The sequence below is a fragment of the Melanotaenia boesemani genome, chromosome 22 (genome assembly GCF_017639745.1).
Source record: "Melanotaenia boesemani isolate fMelBoe1 chromosome 22, fMelBoe1.pri, whole genome shotgun sequence".
In the NCBI taxonomy this organism is placed as follows: Eukaryota; Metazoa; Chordata; class Actinopteri; order Atheriniformes; family Melanotaeniidae; genus Melanotaenia; species Melanotaenia boesemani.
The window spans coordinates 22,873,324-22,888,938 of record NC_055703.1 but is presented as its reverse complement, the minus strand read 5'-3'; the positions used below and the strand labels follow the sequence as shown (position 1 = coordinate 22,888,938).

The 15,615-nt window shown below is 37.0% G+C and overlaps 1 protein-coding gene across 1 annotated transcript in view; it reads right to left on the bottom strand.

The window, feature by feature from the left end:
- The window catches only part of ift172 (intraflagellar transport 172), a 47,250-nt gene that overhangs the window by 27,610 nt on the left and 4,025 nt on the right, over nt 1-15,615 (bottom strand). The window contains exons 5-17 of the mRNA XM_041975106.1: nt 13,995-14,060; nt 13,666-13,745; nt 13,459-13,546; nt 13,160-13,374; nt 12,908-13,031; nt 12,708-12,803; nt 11,799-11,960; nt 11,639-11,692; nt 11,403-11,506; nt 9,695-9,780; nt 6,151-6,263; nt 1,955-2,122; nt 973-1,109 (exon numbers count right to left, since the gene is read on the bottom strand). Of these exons, the coding sequence (XP_041831040.1) occupies nt 973-1,109; nt 1,955-2,122; nt 6,151-6,263; nt 9,695-9,780; nt 11,403-11,506; nt 11,639-11,692; nt 11,799-11,960; nt 12,708-12,803; nt 12,908-13,031; nt 13,160-13,374; nt 13,459-13,546; nt 13,666-13,745; nt 13,995-14,060 (1,493 nt within the window). The remainder of the gene's footprint in view (nt 1-972; nt 1,110-1,954; nt 2,123-6,150; nt 6,264-9,694; nt 9,781-11,402; nt 11,507-11,638; nt 11,693-11,798; nt 11,961-12,707; nt 12,804-12,907; nt 13,032-13,159; nt 13,375-13,458; nt 13,547-13,665; nt 13,746-13,994; nt 14,061-15,615) is intronic.

The following is a 15,615-nucleotide window of genomic DNA, read 5'->3' as shown; positions in this document are numbered from 1 at the left end:
CACAAAGCTATTGGTGCCTCATCACCATGGTAACATCTTCCTATATTACCTGCTCAGTCATAGACAAAGCTTCAAATGTAGCCACTGAATACCCAAGGAAGATAGGTAACACACACATAAAGCTTCAGAACAAAGCCAACAAGGCTGACCCATTAGCATGTTTACTGATTTATTTATATATATGGATAAAATAAGATAAGATGACCGAATCTTGAATTTTTACATACAGTCTACCTAATGGTCTGGATATTTAACATGCTCTGTGACCACCACAAACAACTATACTGGGGTTGAGATGTTTTTTTCTTCTTCTTCTTTTTTCCCCTAGCTGGGCTTTTCTAAGATTTGGTTAAAAAGTTCTAAGTAAATTTAAAAATTACAAAAAAACAAAAATAAAAATAATATTACTTTATATTTCATGTGCACAGTGGCACAAATATGAAGAGAAATAGAGGATGTGGTGTAAAAGAGTTCACAGTTTTCAGCACAAGTATTTTAACAATTATTCCTGATACATTAACTGATTTAATTTATGAACTTTCAAGACTAGTGGATCTCTTACCAGAAAGAACCAAATTAAAGGTAAAAGACACCTAAATTGCCCTGAAGGAGCCAGAGTAAAGAGTGCAGATGCTACCTCTCCGAAATAAGAGAGGTCAGTTATCATTTACTCCATCTGAAAGGCAGAAATCTCAAGAGCCTCATTTTGGAGTTGTTCAAGTCACGACACACTATGGGGATGGATTATATCTCCCAGCTGGGCCTGGAAGTGATGAAGGAAATATTCAAGAAGAGCTGCAGGAAGCTGCAGGATAAAAGGACATCTGGCCTGTTCTGATCGTCCCGCTGTCACTGTGCCTCTGACCCAGAGAGGCAACAAGTACAAGGAAGGATGGACGGATCTTCACACCGCATCGCATTCATCATTTTGATGAGCTGTGTTACATTTTAATATATGTGGTCTGAACTTACCTATCATAGTCTCCGTCATCTATAGCAGTGCCAAACTCAATGATGCCTTCGTCCAGTGTGTACATCACGGTGTTCACGCCCTCTGTCACAATCACATCTGTTTTCCCATCTGCTCGTTCCAGATCCAGAATATCCCCCTGACAAAGCGAGAAAACTTTACTTCCTGCTAGCGTACTCTGACGTCATCCTATTTCAGTGTGAATGGCTTAAGTAAGTTAATGCACCTTAAGTAAAATGCATTGTAATCTAATGTAAGTAATCTATTTGCTTTAATGAGGAAACACATGTATAACTAAAATGCTTCTGGAAATTAAATAAAAAAAGAGTTTTGGGCAATAAACTTAAAAAAAACAGAGCTCCATCCAACTTTGTGCACCCGAGAGGAATCTCTGCTTGATTTTTATAATTAATGAGAACACCAGCAAGCAAATTTCAAAACCCAGGGCGAGCCTGGGGTAACTCACTGCCCTGGGACAGCAGCACAAAAACTATGTGATTAAGCTGATTTACTAGCAGCACAAAGATAAGAAGACTGAAAAAATGAAAGTAAAATAAGATCAAAGTGGTATTTGTAAAATACATTGCTGTCAGTCTTTAAAAAACAACTTGAAAAGGTTGATGAGAGGATTCTAACTCAGTCTCTATCTCAAAAATATTATACTTAGAAAGATGATGCTTCTGTCTTTGAGCCCTAACGTACCACCTCTGTCCAGAGCACTTATGTTAAGAATTGATTTAATTGATTTTTATAGTTTTTCTCATAAAAAGTGTTTCATTATTTTAAGAAAAATGGCTTAGATGTTTCACATAAACTCATCACAAAAACGAGTTTAATGGTGAAATAGTGCTATGGATGTTACTTTATTTAATTTTTAACCTTTTAATCTAAAACAAGCATTGAAATGATAATGGGGATGAGAAGATGACAGAAATGTTATTATGGGGTTAGTCGTGAGCTTGTAAGTGATAAACTTGTACTCACCTTGATTGGGAACATGGTGATGCTCTCTGGGCTGTCAATACTGTACCAGATGCAGAGGTTTCCCCTGTTCTGGGCGACCACCACATCGCTGCAGGGCACCCACTGAACGTAAGAGCAGAAACTCAGCAGTGTGGTCTTCACCCCGGACTTAATGTCATACAGATGGAGCTGAGCAGAAGAGAAAGAGAGGAGAGGATGGATATGATTATGAAACGATTAACCACAATTAGTTTTAAACAAAATGGAAAAAAAATGTTTTTTTATACCAAAATCTGGATGAGAATGAATCCATTTTATATCATCATGAAGTTTGTAGAAAGTTAGCTTAGCTCAGCACAAGACCTGAAAACTGCAAATCTCCTTAAAGCAAAGGTATCAGAATCCGTCTACCAGCTTATCTTGTTTTAAGAGTGATTTACTAGGCAACAACTGAAGCTAAAAGATCATTAATCATGTTTTGAGAGTACATGTCTTTTCTTTAGTCACTAAATCCTAAAATGTGTCATTTTACACAGATTGTGGGTTAAATGATATCACTGAGACACTGTTTGACATCACATTATGTCTTTCACAGCCTATTTTAGCTATGAAAACTGCTAATATTAGCTTAATATGAGGAAAAAACTCTTTATAATACATAATACATAGTTTATGTATTACTGATGTACAGCACTTTGTTTCAGCTGTAAGTGCTTTATAAATAAAGTTGGTATGGTATGGAGATAATCTGCTAGCAATATGTTAGTCTCAATCTGCAGTAAGATACACTTGGTAAGATTTTGTGAAATAAAAAAAATATATAATATCTAAGCTTTAGGCAAGTAGGAAAAATCTTACAACAAGTGGTGAAACACTCATTCCAAGTTTTTGTATTAATTAAAAGATGTTTTTCAAAGATTCTTTGTTGATTTGGTTTACTTATTTATTCATTTTTATTTTAAATCAAGACTATTTAACCATTATTGATCATAGTAATCCCACTAAAAGTCAAGACACATGAAAAGGACACAGAGAAATAACAACAGCACTCCATTCAATGAAGCAATTCAGCATATTTCTCAAACTTTGAATGTAAATTACATTCTGGTATTACAACATTGTACAGCATATGAGGGCCACTTTCCACGTTGTTTGATCATATAGCATTTTTAATTTACTTCCCAACTGAGCCTTTTACTGTTTAATCATCACATTTGCTGTTTGTGTGCCCAGTCTGAACAGTGTGAACAGAAGCCTGGAGTTCCTTATCTAAAGTCCTACTAAAACGTGGTCGTCACTGTGAATCCTGGTTCTGTAATATAATTTCACATCACCATTTACAACCATTCATTAGTTTCACCATGCTAAGGTGAAAGTAGCTAAAGTCGTGGTCAAAGGTAAAAGCCACGCATCCTGCATGTGTGAACAAACATTTTTAGTACAGTATGTTGCTGCAGCAACGTCTTTTAAGATTTTTATCTGGACTGAAATACATGTTTAATGTCTCATGATGTTTCACACTGTATTTATAAACAGCCAACATATCCATAGGAAGCAGTTTCTTTCTTTTGCACTTTATCATATCTAAACCAAAGATATGCACTGATCAGAGGATTACAACCTTTAAGAAACTGGTAAATGCTGCTCATGTTGTTACATTAAAATGTTCTGCTTAGAGAAAGTCCATCCTGACATTCAAAGTGTAAACGGAATGAAAAAAAAAAAGAAATCCTGGCACCCAGAACCAGACACTGTATGACACCTTGACTGATCAGAGCCGTTGTGACGGCCTGAGGATAACATTCAATACCACTACCATTAAATGTAGGAAAAGCTTCCCAAAACTTATAACTGGTAGTTGAAGCTGGTGCTTCTCATGCTATTCGTAAACAGTTTATAAGAAGTAGATGTATCCATCATGACATCACCCACTGGTTTGTGGATTCCCATTGTGAAGCCGTGAATTTAGCATTTAGCCAAGAAAAAAAACTAAAAAGTGATATTTAATCTGACTAAATGAGCAGATCAGAAGGACTGAATCTCATTAAAGACAGCATAATTTATTGATTTCATGCTTTTTGAACTGGAGCCAGAGATTTTTTTGGAAGCAGCTCCTAGTGATCAGTTTTATTGATTTTTAAAGCATTTCCATGTTGCCCTCACATCACAGGGTGAATCAATTTTTTCTTCAAACAAACAATTCACGAGCTTTACTTATCTAGTTTTAATAAAGCTGATAAACCTTCTCAGCTCTGTGTGAATGCTAACACTACATTATATTGGAACGTGCTCTCCATAAAATGAGACTGCGGCAACTACATTCTATAAGCTACAAAGACCCCTGCAGCACTAATATGTGTTGATGAGTATGATGGACCACCAGCTGTTGTAATCAGCTACAGTACCTTTATATCTGGCCTTCTTTTCATCACCACCTTGAATTTTAATAAAGCTCCTTCTGCAGTTTCACCCTGGAGCTCAGCTAGCAAACTTTAAATGCAACGAGGACAAGCAGCATGCTGATAAGTTCACTTCAAAGTGGGTTAAAATTAAAGAGACATTTGTTATACAACATGGCTTCCTATCAGTTTTTACTGGTGGAAAAATTAAACTAAGTAGTCCAACATTTCTTCAGCTGTAATAGATCTCACTTTTACACAACGTCTCTCCTGCAGAAAAGGTTCATGGCACTCAAAAGCAGTTCAGTCCCAGCAACTTGAACTGAATCCAGATTTATATGATATTCATTTAGGAAAAATTAACATTGTGAAAAAACTTTTTATACTAAAAAGTATAAAGGCAACTGCAAAGCTTTACATTGATTAACTTTCCTGCTCCTTCTGTCAATTCCTTTTTTTAATTTAATCTTTTTATTCACCACTTTTTTTTTCACCATCATTGGTGTTCTTGAAATCTTCTAAGTTTGACTCCCTAAAATTGAGCTTCAGTGGCACAAAATGTAGAGCCCACCAAGGGATTCCCAATTACCTGAGCTCTCTATGCCTTTCCCCCCCAGGGCTTAAACATGTAACTGTTTTATTACCTCAGGGCAAAAACTGACAACACCTGTCACTCTCATCCTGCACACAAGGCCTTCTATATACCAGCACCCTCTAAAATATAACTGTAGGGACATTTATACTTTTTCATGAGTGGTTTTTCTCTAAAATGAGGTGCATTAGAGTAGAGTTAAATATTGAGCTTTTGATTTAAAATTAGACTGATTAGTTGGAACTGATATTTGGGTATTGCTTCATCAGTTAAGAAGCTGTTTTTAACTGTATTTGTCCCACAATTTGGGTTGAAAGAAGAGTTCAATAAAAGTAAAACCCCCCTGCTGCTGCAGAAGCTAAATTAATCCATCAGGGAGAGGCTGTGAATATGAAGTGTGTTAAAAAAAATAAACTATTTGATACATTCTGTGGTAAAAAATTAAGATGTTTAGAAGTTGGGCAACATATAAAGGGCCTGCGGTTCCACTATAGATGATCGTGAAGATTAGACTTCACAAGAACAAAAGGAGAAGTTGCAAACCACTGATGAGCCTCAGAAAAAGAAAAGCTTAAGCAACTTTCAGATTTAGACATGAAAATAAAATCAGCCTGTCCAGAAGCACACAGATTTTTTAGAGGGCCCAAAAAACCTCACATTTTTCATCTGCAAAAGCTGGTTATAACCTAATCCAACTAAAGACAGAACTAAAGGCAGAAAGACCCATTAAAAAAGTAAAAAGAACTGTTAAAATAACCCAAAAATATGGAATTACCATACTTGTACAATGTTTTAGAAATACAAATGATAATGTGATTTTTTCTCTCTTTTCGAGCCCAAATATCCAAAGGAACAAGTTCAAAAACCTTCATTTCTTGTGAGCTACCATACAGATATAAAACCCTAAATCTACTAAGAATAAATGTTTATGGTTGGTGACCACTACAGTAAACCACATATATAAAATGTTTTACCTTTAATGTTGCATTAATGGAGCCTACCTGTGATACAAACCATCTGCATTTGTTCAAGCCCAAGATGCTTCCACACAGAGCCACAAGGCATGTTTAGGGTGATGGGCATGGCTCTAACAGCAGACATGCTAAGGATAGATTTTTCCACTCTACCTGTCTATCATTTGTCTTCTCTGCCTTTAGTGCCTCAGGGTCTCTAACTCATTGTTTCCGGTCTTACAGCCCCTCGGGGTGCTGAGGTTCCATTCTCACCCGCAGCTTCTTGTCCCTGAACAGCAGTTTGCGTCCGGTTTCATTGAGCTCCAGCCAGTCAATCTTAGATGTGTGGCTGATGGTTCCCACATTGTTGCCTTCAGCCAAGTCCACTGAGAAGAGTAATGGTGAGACAGTGGTGAGATTGTCAGTGTTTGGCTAAAACTGGTCTTTTATTCAAGTTTAAAAGTTAAATAAATCATACAGTTATTAACCTACTACAGTAAAAAGTTCATCCAGCTTCTAAGTTAAGTTGAGCCACACAAATAATATAAAAATAAAACACTCTCCAAGCTGCTCAAAATTTAAATGTACCATTAGCTGAATGCTGAGGTGCTGGTTATAATGAGTTACTATGCCAAAGGTAAAAGTTATTATACAGATATGGACGAAATTGTTGGCACACCTGTGTTAATAAAAGAAAAACAAAAAAAATGGTCACAAAGATAACTTAATACTGACTAAAAGTTAAAGAAAATTAGACATTGCTTTTGAATTGATGTTTAACAGAATCATTTTAAAAAACAAACGAATGAAACAAGCCTGGACAAAAATGATCGCACCCCTCTAATTAGCATCAGAGGTGTCTTTAAACTTGTAATCGGTCAGTCTGCTATGGTAACATGGTGTGTACTACGCTGGACATGGACCACAGAAAGCAAAGAAGAGAGTCGTCTCAGGAGATTAGAGAGAAAATTATAGACAAGCATGTCAAAGGTAAAGGTTATAAGACCATCCCCAAGCAGCTTGATGTTCCTGTAACTACAGCTGCACATATTATTCAGAAATTTAAGGTTCACAGGACTGTAGCCAACCTCCCTGGACAGAAAACTGATGATAAATTGAAGAAACAGATAATGACCAAAGATTATAACCAAAGATACCAGAACGACCTCTAAAGACATTAAAGGTGAACTCCAAGCCTGAGGTGCATTGGGGTCAGATCACACCATCTGTTGCTTTTTGAGCCAAAGTGGACTTCATGGGAGACAACCAAGGAGGACACCACTGGAGAAAGCTAATCATAAAAAAAGTCAAGACTGGAATTTGCCACAATGCTATTAACAAGCCACAAAGCTTCTGGAAGAATGTCCTTTGAACACATTTGACAAAACTGGAGCTTTTCTGGCAAGGCAAATCAGCTTTATGTTTACATACACAAAAATGAAGCATACTAAGAAAAGAATGCTGTCGCTACTGTGAAACACGGAGGAGGATCTGTTATGTTCTGGGGCTGCTTTTCTGCATCTGGCACAGGGTGACTTGAATCTGTGCAGGGTACAATGAATCCTCAAGACTGGAGCAAAATGTGCTGCCAGGGATCTGGGACAGGTTCAAAACAGAAAGGGGGAAAGATTTAAATAATTTCTTCTGTAAATGGTTGTGGGGAATGTGAGCGTACTGATGACTAAAATGGACAAGCTTGGCAAGTACAAAGACACAGAGGGACAAATGTGTATTCTAAAGACCATATGGGCAGAAAGAGACTGCAGACTGAACAGAAAATGTAAAGGAGAATAGACTGCAGCGCTTGTTAATACATAGTGTAATCCTGGGGATGTTACTGAGGATGAGCATTTCTGCACCTCACATATATATGAAATTCTTGCTTTGTCCGTGTAACTACTTATTTTTACCAGTGTTGGCAGGAAAACAGAATAAAGCATCGTTATTCAAGAGTTTATAGAGTGCTGATGGCTTATGCATACTTAAGAGGAAGGGAAATGGTAGTTTGGGGAACGGTTCTCCAAAGATCAGAAATTAGCATCATAGCCAACTTTACCAAAAACTTTAGGCAGTTTCTTTGTTAGTTGTGCATGTCTGCAGCTGGAACACCCTCTCAGTTACTGCATACATACCAAACAGTAAACATTCATCAGAAACTCTGATTTTCAGCTAAGAAAGTGATGTGTCAAAGAACCAGTCATTTCTACAGGAGTTCACCTCTTCAAAATCCCTATCTCCCAGACCACAAGCTGCAGACCCATGCAGACCTAGTCAAGCTGGGCTGCATATTTCTTCCTGTGCTTAGAGCCTGAGACCTGCTCAGTGTTGGTCTGCCACAAACTGACACACCCTGAAAGACCGCCGCTCTTATTTACATAATGAGGCAAAAATCCATACAGAAATGTAAAAAGGAAACACAGAAATAGTATATATTTGAAAAAAATAAATAGAAGAAGAAAATGCAAGATTGGAAATAATAGGGATGTAAATATGACTGTGAATTAAAAGTGTCAGTAAGTGGATAAATAAATTTTAAAAAATCCATCTATCTATTATCAATACTGCTGAGTCCAATTCAGGGTTGCAGGGGAGCTGGAGCCTATCCCAGCAATTAGCAGGCGAGAGGCAGAGTAAGTAAATAAAATTTTAGATGAAAATAAAATATAGAACAAAACATTTTGGGGACAGAAAAACAAAACAGAAATAAATACAGACATAAAAATGAAGGAGGAAAGAAATTTTTAGAAAGCACCAAATGAATAAATAAGTAAACCGAAAATTAGATGGAAAAGTAAATAAATCTGATATCTATACATAGTTGAAAATTCTTTCGAAAAATAGAAATATAAATTTATGTCACATTTTAAAGGTTTGTTCATGGAAAACATTTTTCTTTGTAGAATTTATTGGCATATCAATTCATTTAGTGAGCCATTTTTATATTTCTGTTTTTATTTCTGAATTAGGCAGTTTCAGTCCTCCACAGATGCGAGTGTGTTTCTGAATTAAGATTCAGGTGATCTATTAGATTTCCATGAGACCAGCTCACTACAGGAGCTGCTGCTGCAGCACCGTGGACAGCAGAATTGTTTGGTGCCCGAGCAGTGACCACTTAATTAACTTTTTATGCTTGTCAAAATAACTTTCCAACCCTTATTTAATTCTCAGTTTTTGTTGCAATTCCCTGGTAAAAATGAAATGTCAGGAAAACTGAGGTATTGAATCATTATTGAAATGTTGTATGAGTTTTATGTTGTAATAATCCCTATATGGGATGTTGATATGTGATTATATCAGTTACAGACAGTAGTAGCAGAATTTTTTTGACAGTAACCCTGTCGACCACACTGACATGCACTACTATGCATGTGTGTGCATGTGACTTGGGAAGTTGTTGTGCACATTCAAATATGATGCTCCCCCAAAAGCTCCTGGGTAATTCAAACTCTGAGTAACTCATATAGCAATATGAGCAACATATGTGCATGATTCATGCACTATTAGCAAGACAAATCTCAGTACAGGGCTAAAAAAGCTTTGTTGGTATAGGTGTTTAGTGGGGGGAAAATTGACCTTCCAGATGCTGAATATTATAAAATATTTTGGTTTAAAAGTGGAGGCTGTTCAAATCTAATAAAGTGTCTTAGAATTTAAATGACCTGTAAGTCTACATGAGGTGTTTTTATGTCCAATAAACCTCTCTGGGACAGGTGCTGGATACCAAATATATCTCATTGATTTAAGGGAGCTCTGGACCTAATGTGCTTTGAGTTAAGTTATTCATTTTTTACCTTGTTCACAGATGCTTATTTCTCACCTATAGCTATCGTCTTTATGTCGACCAGATAAGCAAGTTTCTTGTTGTCTTCAACTCCTCTCTCCTTTCTCTCATTCAGCCGCACGCTAGAGACACAAACACAAAAATAATCATTAACATTAAGAAACAATAATGGGAAAAAAGTGGCTGATGTAACGTGACTAAATTAAACATTATGCATTTTAAAATAACAAGGATGAAACCAGCCACGGTTCATAACTGCCTTCAGCTGCTGAAATCCCAGGAAACACCTGCTCAGGATGTTGTTATTCTACAGAGTCCAACCAGATGCGAGCAGCAGTCATCAGATTGTGAAACCTTCTCGCCTAAACAGCCACATCCGTCACTCACAGACTGTCAGTCCAGGCATTGTTGACAGCTTTGAATACATTAACATGGGCACTGTGCTGATTAGCAGCACTCCTTTCTGTCATTTTAACTGGGATTTCTACAAAACTCCATACAGCCATCTAATGGACAGAGCTGGAAATACACATTTTATTAACACTAGCTAGAATTTTAATTACAAAAACAGTGCATGTTAATATAGTAGAATCCAAGTTTGTCTCTCATTTGAGGCTAGAAGGAGATTCATTGCTAAAAATTTATATCAAACCAAATCAAATCAGTTTTTTTATATAGCACCTTTCAAACTAGTGTTTCACGAAATGCTTTACAAAAAGCATAAAAACAACAAAACAAATACATAAAAACAACCTGTCAATAAAAATGCTAGAAGTAGAAGATGAGATGGTAAAAATATAAACATTCAAAAAAACTTGTGAATTAAAACAGGGTGAAATAAATGGTGAATTACATTTAAGCTTAATGAAAGAGGTAGGCTTTAAGATAAGGGTGTCAGTGTTTTAGACCCAAGTTGGCAGCTGGTTCAGCAGAAGAGGAATCTGAAAACAAAAAGCTCTACCCACTGGTCTGGACTGATCATTGGTACCATTAGCAGACCAGCATACTGGGAGCGAAGAGTACTATCGCAGTTTTGTATCTGTGCTGGATTATGGGAATTTATATGGATATCTGAATCATGCAAGAATGCATCAGACACAGTAAAGCATGAAGCATTAATGTTCCTCACACACCTCACACATTTTATGCTCAGATTAATTTAGTCCTCTCATTATGGCATATCCTTACTTATAAAGCTGTGGTCTGTTCTCAACCTATCTACAAACTTACATCTTAGAAAAACAGGAAGTTTTTTTTTTTCTAAGCAATTACCGCTTTTATCTTTCTCTATAGCCTGTGTGGAATTAGGAGTAAGAACTTTTAAATATGCGGCTCTCTCTCATTGGATACAGATACATTTTAGTCTTTTAAAACAACACTACAAAGTTTACAATCTCAAAACTCTGTATTTCTAACTTGTTTTGATAGCATGCTGACATTTATTGAGTTTCTTGGGACGGTCATTGTCCAGCAGGGTCACCTCAAAACTTTGTGTTCCAGCCCGGAGCATCACGTGACAGCTGCGTTTTGAACTGGAACTGTCTGCCAGGAAATCTGCCAAAGTTCAGTAGTGCTGCTTTAACTGAATTTTTTATGTACTTTATTGGCATGATATCTATATTAACACATTATTTTGTGTACTGTGTGCGTGTATTGTTGTGTTACTTATACTGACCTACGCTGCTGCCCAAAAAGTGAGTAAATTACCTACTATAAAGTGTGTTATGAGTCATACTGTACCGACCTGATCAGGTGGGGATTCATAAACTCTGTCCTGACAGACCCCAGGATGCTGCTGCTCCCGTACTCCACCAGGCTCAGCTCCCCCGCATTAAATATCATGCACACCTGAAAGCATAAAAAACTGCAGTGAGTACAACAGAGTACAAATTGTATCTGCAGACACATAATCTCAGTTCCTTTAATACGTATAACCACAGAGGAAGACTTTTTTTAAACAATTTGTGTGGGTAGTCTTACTGATTCATTCTCAAAGAAAAACTTCTCATTTCCTCCAGAACCAGGCCAAGGTACCTGAGAGGAGGAAGGAAGCTCAACTGATATTCTTATACAAGTATCTGAGAAAACAACGAAGACAATAAAATTGATCATTAAGATTACCAGACATCTTCAGCATTACCTCGCTCAATCTATTTGTCAACATGTCGCCCAACAGAAGAGTGTCTGAGGTGTGAGCCACCAGGTAGCGATCTTTTCCCATGATCTTGACCTCGTCTATCTCATAACCGTAGTGGGACTTCAACACCACCCGAGTTCCTGTGGAGAGGTTCCTCACTATCACCTAGAACACAAGACAAACCTTATTTTTCCATCTATCTAAATTAAAAATTGTTTGATGCATCAACGAAACAAAACCACATAAATCATGTTTTTTGGTAGATGATTGCTGCAGAGTAAACATAAACATGATTTCACCTGTCTGAGTTTGAAAGCTATCACATTCAACAGACTTAATCACAAATGAAAATATATGCTCTTCAAGAAATACAGTGTTTATTAATGAACAGCTGACTGGAAACTATAACCACACCTCATTTAAAACTTTGTCAGTAGCTAGAGCAAAAATAATAAGAATTAGTTTTCAAGAATAACTGAAGGACTATATTAAAATTTTGTTCATACCACTAGCTTACAAATAATAATAAATGCCATTTTCTGGCACATTTAACTCATTAATTAATGCTAAAATAAGAGTACAAAGCAAATAAACAAAAGGCTGGATGATTGTTTCCTGAGCATTAATTGCTTTTGTCTCTTTTAATCATCAATTCGAGGTACTTGGCAGTTTGCTGAGCAGAAATTCATTAAATATTAATCATTGCCCTCATACAGTCAACAGGGTTATTTTCAGTTTCCATTCATCTGTTAATTGGCCACAGCAGGATGGCAGAAAGTAAAAAGTGATTATTTTACTCTTTTTTTTTTGCATTATTTTGCTTTTTATTTGTCACAGTACAAATAGTGTGTTCTTGTTGCTGCAACATGTCTTGGATTTTCATTTTTCTTTTGCTGTTTTGACTGTTTCTACCTGACTCAGGCCAACGTAGGTCATCTCAAACTTGTTCTTATAGATGGCTCTCCTCAGGCAGCAATCAAACAGCTCCACTCCTCCACACAGTGTCCCCTGTTAAGACGCAGAGAGCAAATGAACCGAAAATAAAAATGGCCACAGTAAACACATGAACACAAAGCCCATGAGGTCAATATTGAAATGGAAAAAGTAGTTACGGCACAAAGGCGTGATCCGTCTTTCTTCCAAGCCAAGCTGGTGATGGTATAAAGGTTAGCAATCTCTTTAGGTTTGGCCTCATCCCACACACCTCTCCTAGGAGCCCAGTTAAACACCCGCAACCTGGACAGACACAAGGAAGAAAGACATCCCATCACCCCCAGCTGGTCCCCTAAATGTACTTTTAAAAGCATATAACACAACACAGACTGTTTATCTGTATTATGACTGAAAGACCGCCAGACGCTGACCGGTCAAAGCTGCCAAACACCACCGACTGCCCGCTGGGGCTGGTGACGGCTACAGTGAACTCCTTCTCTGTTCGGTCACGGCTGTAGTCGAAGTTCTGCAAGATGTGACCCTCTCTGCCGTACGCTACCACCTTCTTATCACAGCCGCCAACCATGATGCTGTTCGCACCCCAGGCCAGAGCGTAAGGGGGGCACGGGTGTGTCAGCAGCTTACCCTGAAACACAACATGACATACGTATGTTTAATGGCACAGATGAGATAAACACATAGAGGAAATAGGAAAAAAAAGATGATTGACCTGAGACTCCCCTGAGCCTTCACTGTCAAAGAAGTAACGTACAACAGTCCCATCAGCATGGCCAGACAGGATGCCTTTACCAGAAACACTGACATAGAAATTTCACAATGGACAATTAGTGGGTTCACAAATGGAATAAATAAACTATAAAACCGGTAAATAACTGAGTATTTATAATATATTTATAAAGATACAATATGTATTTACTTGGATGCCAGTGAGACGACAAAGGACTCTGTGGCGTAAATGGTGGAAGATTTATTTGTCTGGGTGTTGGCAATGCGAACCTGTAAAAGTAATAAAACTCATTGATTCATTTCTTCTTAATCAGACTATTTTTTGTTTTATTTGTACTTAGTAAAAGTGAAATTCTCTCTGAAAACATTACTTCAAGTCTCACTAAAATTACCCAACCGTTCCTCGACAACAGCCCCTAATAATTCGCTCTAAAGTCTGTTTCTACAAATATTTTAACCAGTGATAACATGGGAGCAAACTGTATGTACAGTAAATTACAAATAAATATGAAGCCTTACCTTGCCATCAACTAATCCGAAAACAATAGCATTCTCTGAAGGCCAAAGTAGGCGGGTCACAGCACTCTGCAACAGTCAATGAATTAACTGCATCAGATAAATTGTGCTGAAACTGATTATTGCTTATTTTTTTTATTTGTTTTTATTCATCAAGGAACATGCACAAAAATTTTAGAGAAATTATTAGAGAATTAGAGAAAATATGCATTGCACCAGATTTAGGTAGCGGCTAATGTCCATCGGCAGTCCCAGAACAGGTCAACAAATAAATACAGTTAAACTGCAGGAGTACAAATACCATTAAACAAGAAACATCCTAATACAATAAAACTAAAAACTTTATATAAAAAGTGATGAACCTACGCCCCTACTTAATTTCCTATCTTACAGACTTAATAACAACTGCATGCTGCATTACGGAGATAATGAAAGGCGAAAAAAATGGAGTCACAAATATAGCAGCTGCCATGTATGTGGACCCCAGCAAGTAGATAAAACGGCTCATTCTAAGAGAATGAAAACATCACAGATTTTTTTGCAAAGTGATCAGATACCAATAGAAACGTTTTTTGTGATATATTGAATTTTTCTGCCATTGACAATTAATTTAGTTACACTTTAAGCAGTGGCCACCAAATTGTGGAACATGCTGCCTTTCTCTTTGAGATGTTTAGATTCTGTCAATTCTTTTAAAAAGCAGTTGACGACATTTTAATTCCAGCAGGCTTCTCAGTTAAATTATGTTTTAATGCCTGTGTGTGTGTGTTCTTTTGTGTTTTCTTATTTTCTTTCATCTTTTAATGCATTTTATTTTTATTATTCCTATTATATAGCACTTTGTGGTTTTTATCTGTGAAAGCCAGGTGTTATATAAATAAAATTTCCTTCCCTTCTTGTGCTGCAATGTTCTTTAAGAGGCTTTCTCCTGCAAACATTCCATAGAACCAGTCTTTTTTTAATTGTTCTGTCATGAACTTCAGGATTTATCATGCTAAATGAGGCATGTAGAGTCTGAGATATAGCTTTTCCGCCATTTCTCTGAGCATTGCATGTTCTGACATTGGGTGAAGCTTGCTGGGACGTCCACTCCTGGAAAGATTGCAGCTGCTACCTCTTTGTCATTGTGTTAACTCAACCTGAAGGCTCCAGACCAACGAACTTCCAAAACTTCTGCTTTTACAGAGGTTCTCAATCTTCTTGATGGTAAAATAATCAAGTGCATTTCAATCAAAAAGCAGCACCTGGGTGCCATATTTTTGTTTAATAAATAACTTTATGTTATAGTGTTTCATGAATTGTTTATCTTATATTGTATTAATGTTATTCTAAGACCTGGCTAGAGCCAGGCAACTTAAAATTTAAAGAGGGACTATTTTCTGTTTCACATAACAGTATACAACATAAGCAAAAGATTTACAGAACCCTTCAGCGCTGGGCTCGTGTCTCCACAAGGACAGAATGAAAAGAAAAGGAACAGAAGAGCTTTTACAAAAACCCCTGCAACACATGCTGTCTGTGGCTGATCTGTCTGGTCTTTTTAAACATCACACAATATCAAGGCGCACCTAAAATACAACAACGCTCTTAGACAAACACTGGTTCAAACGAGGGATTAAACATC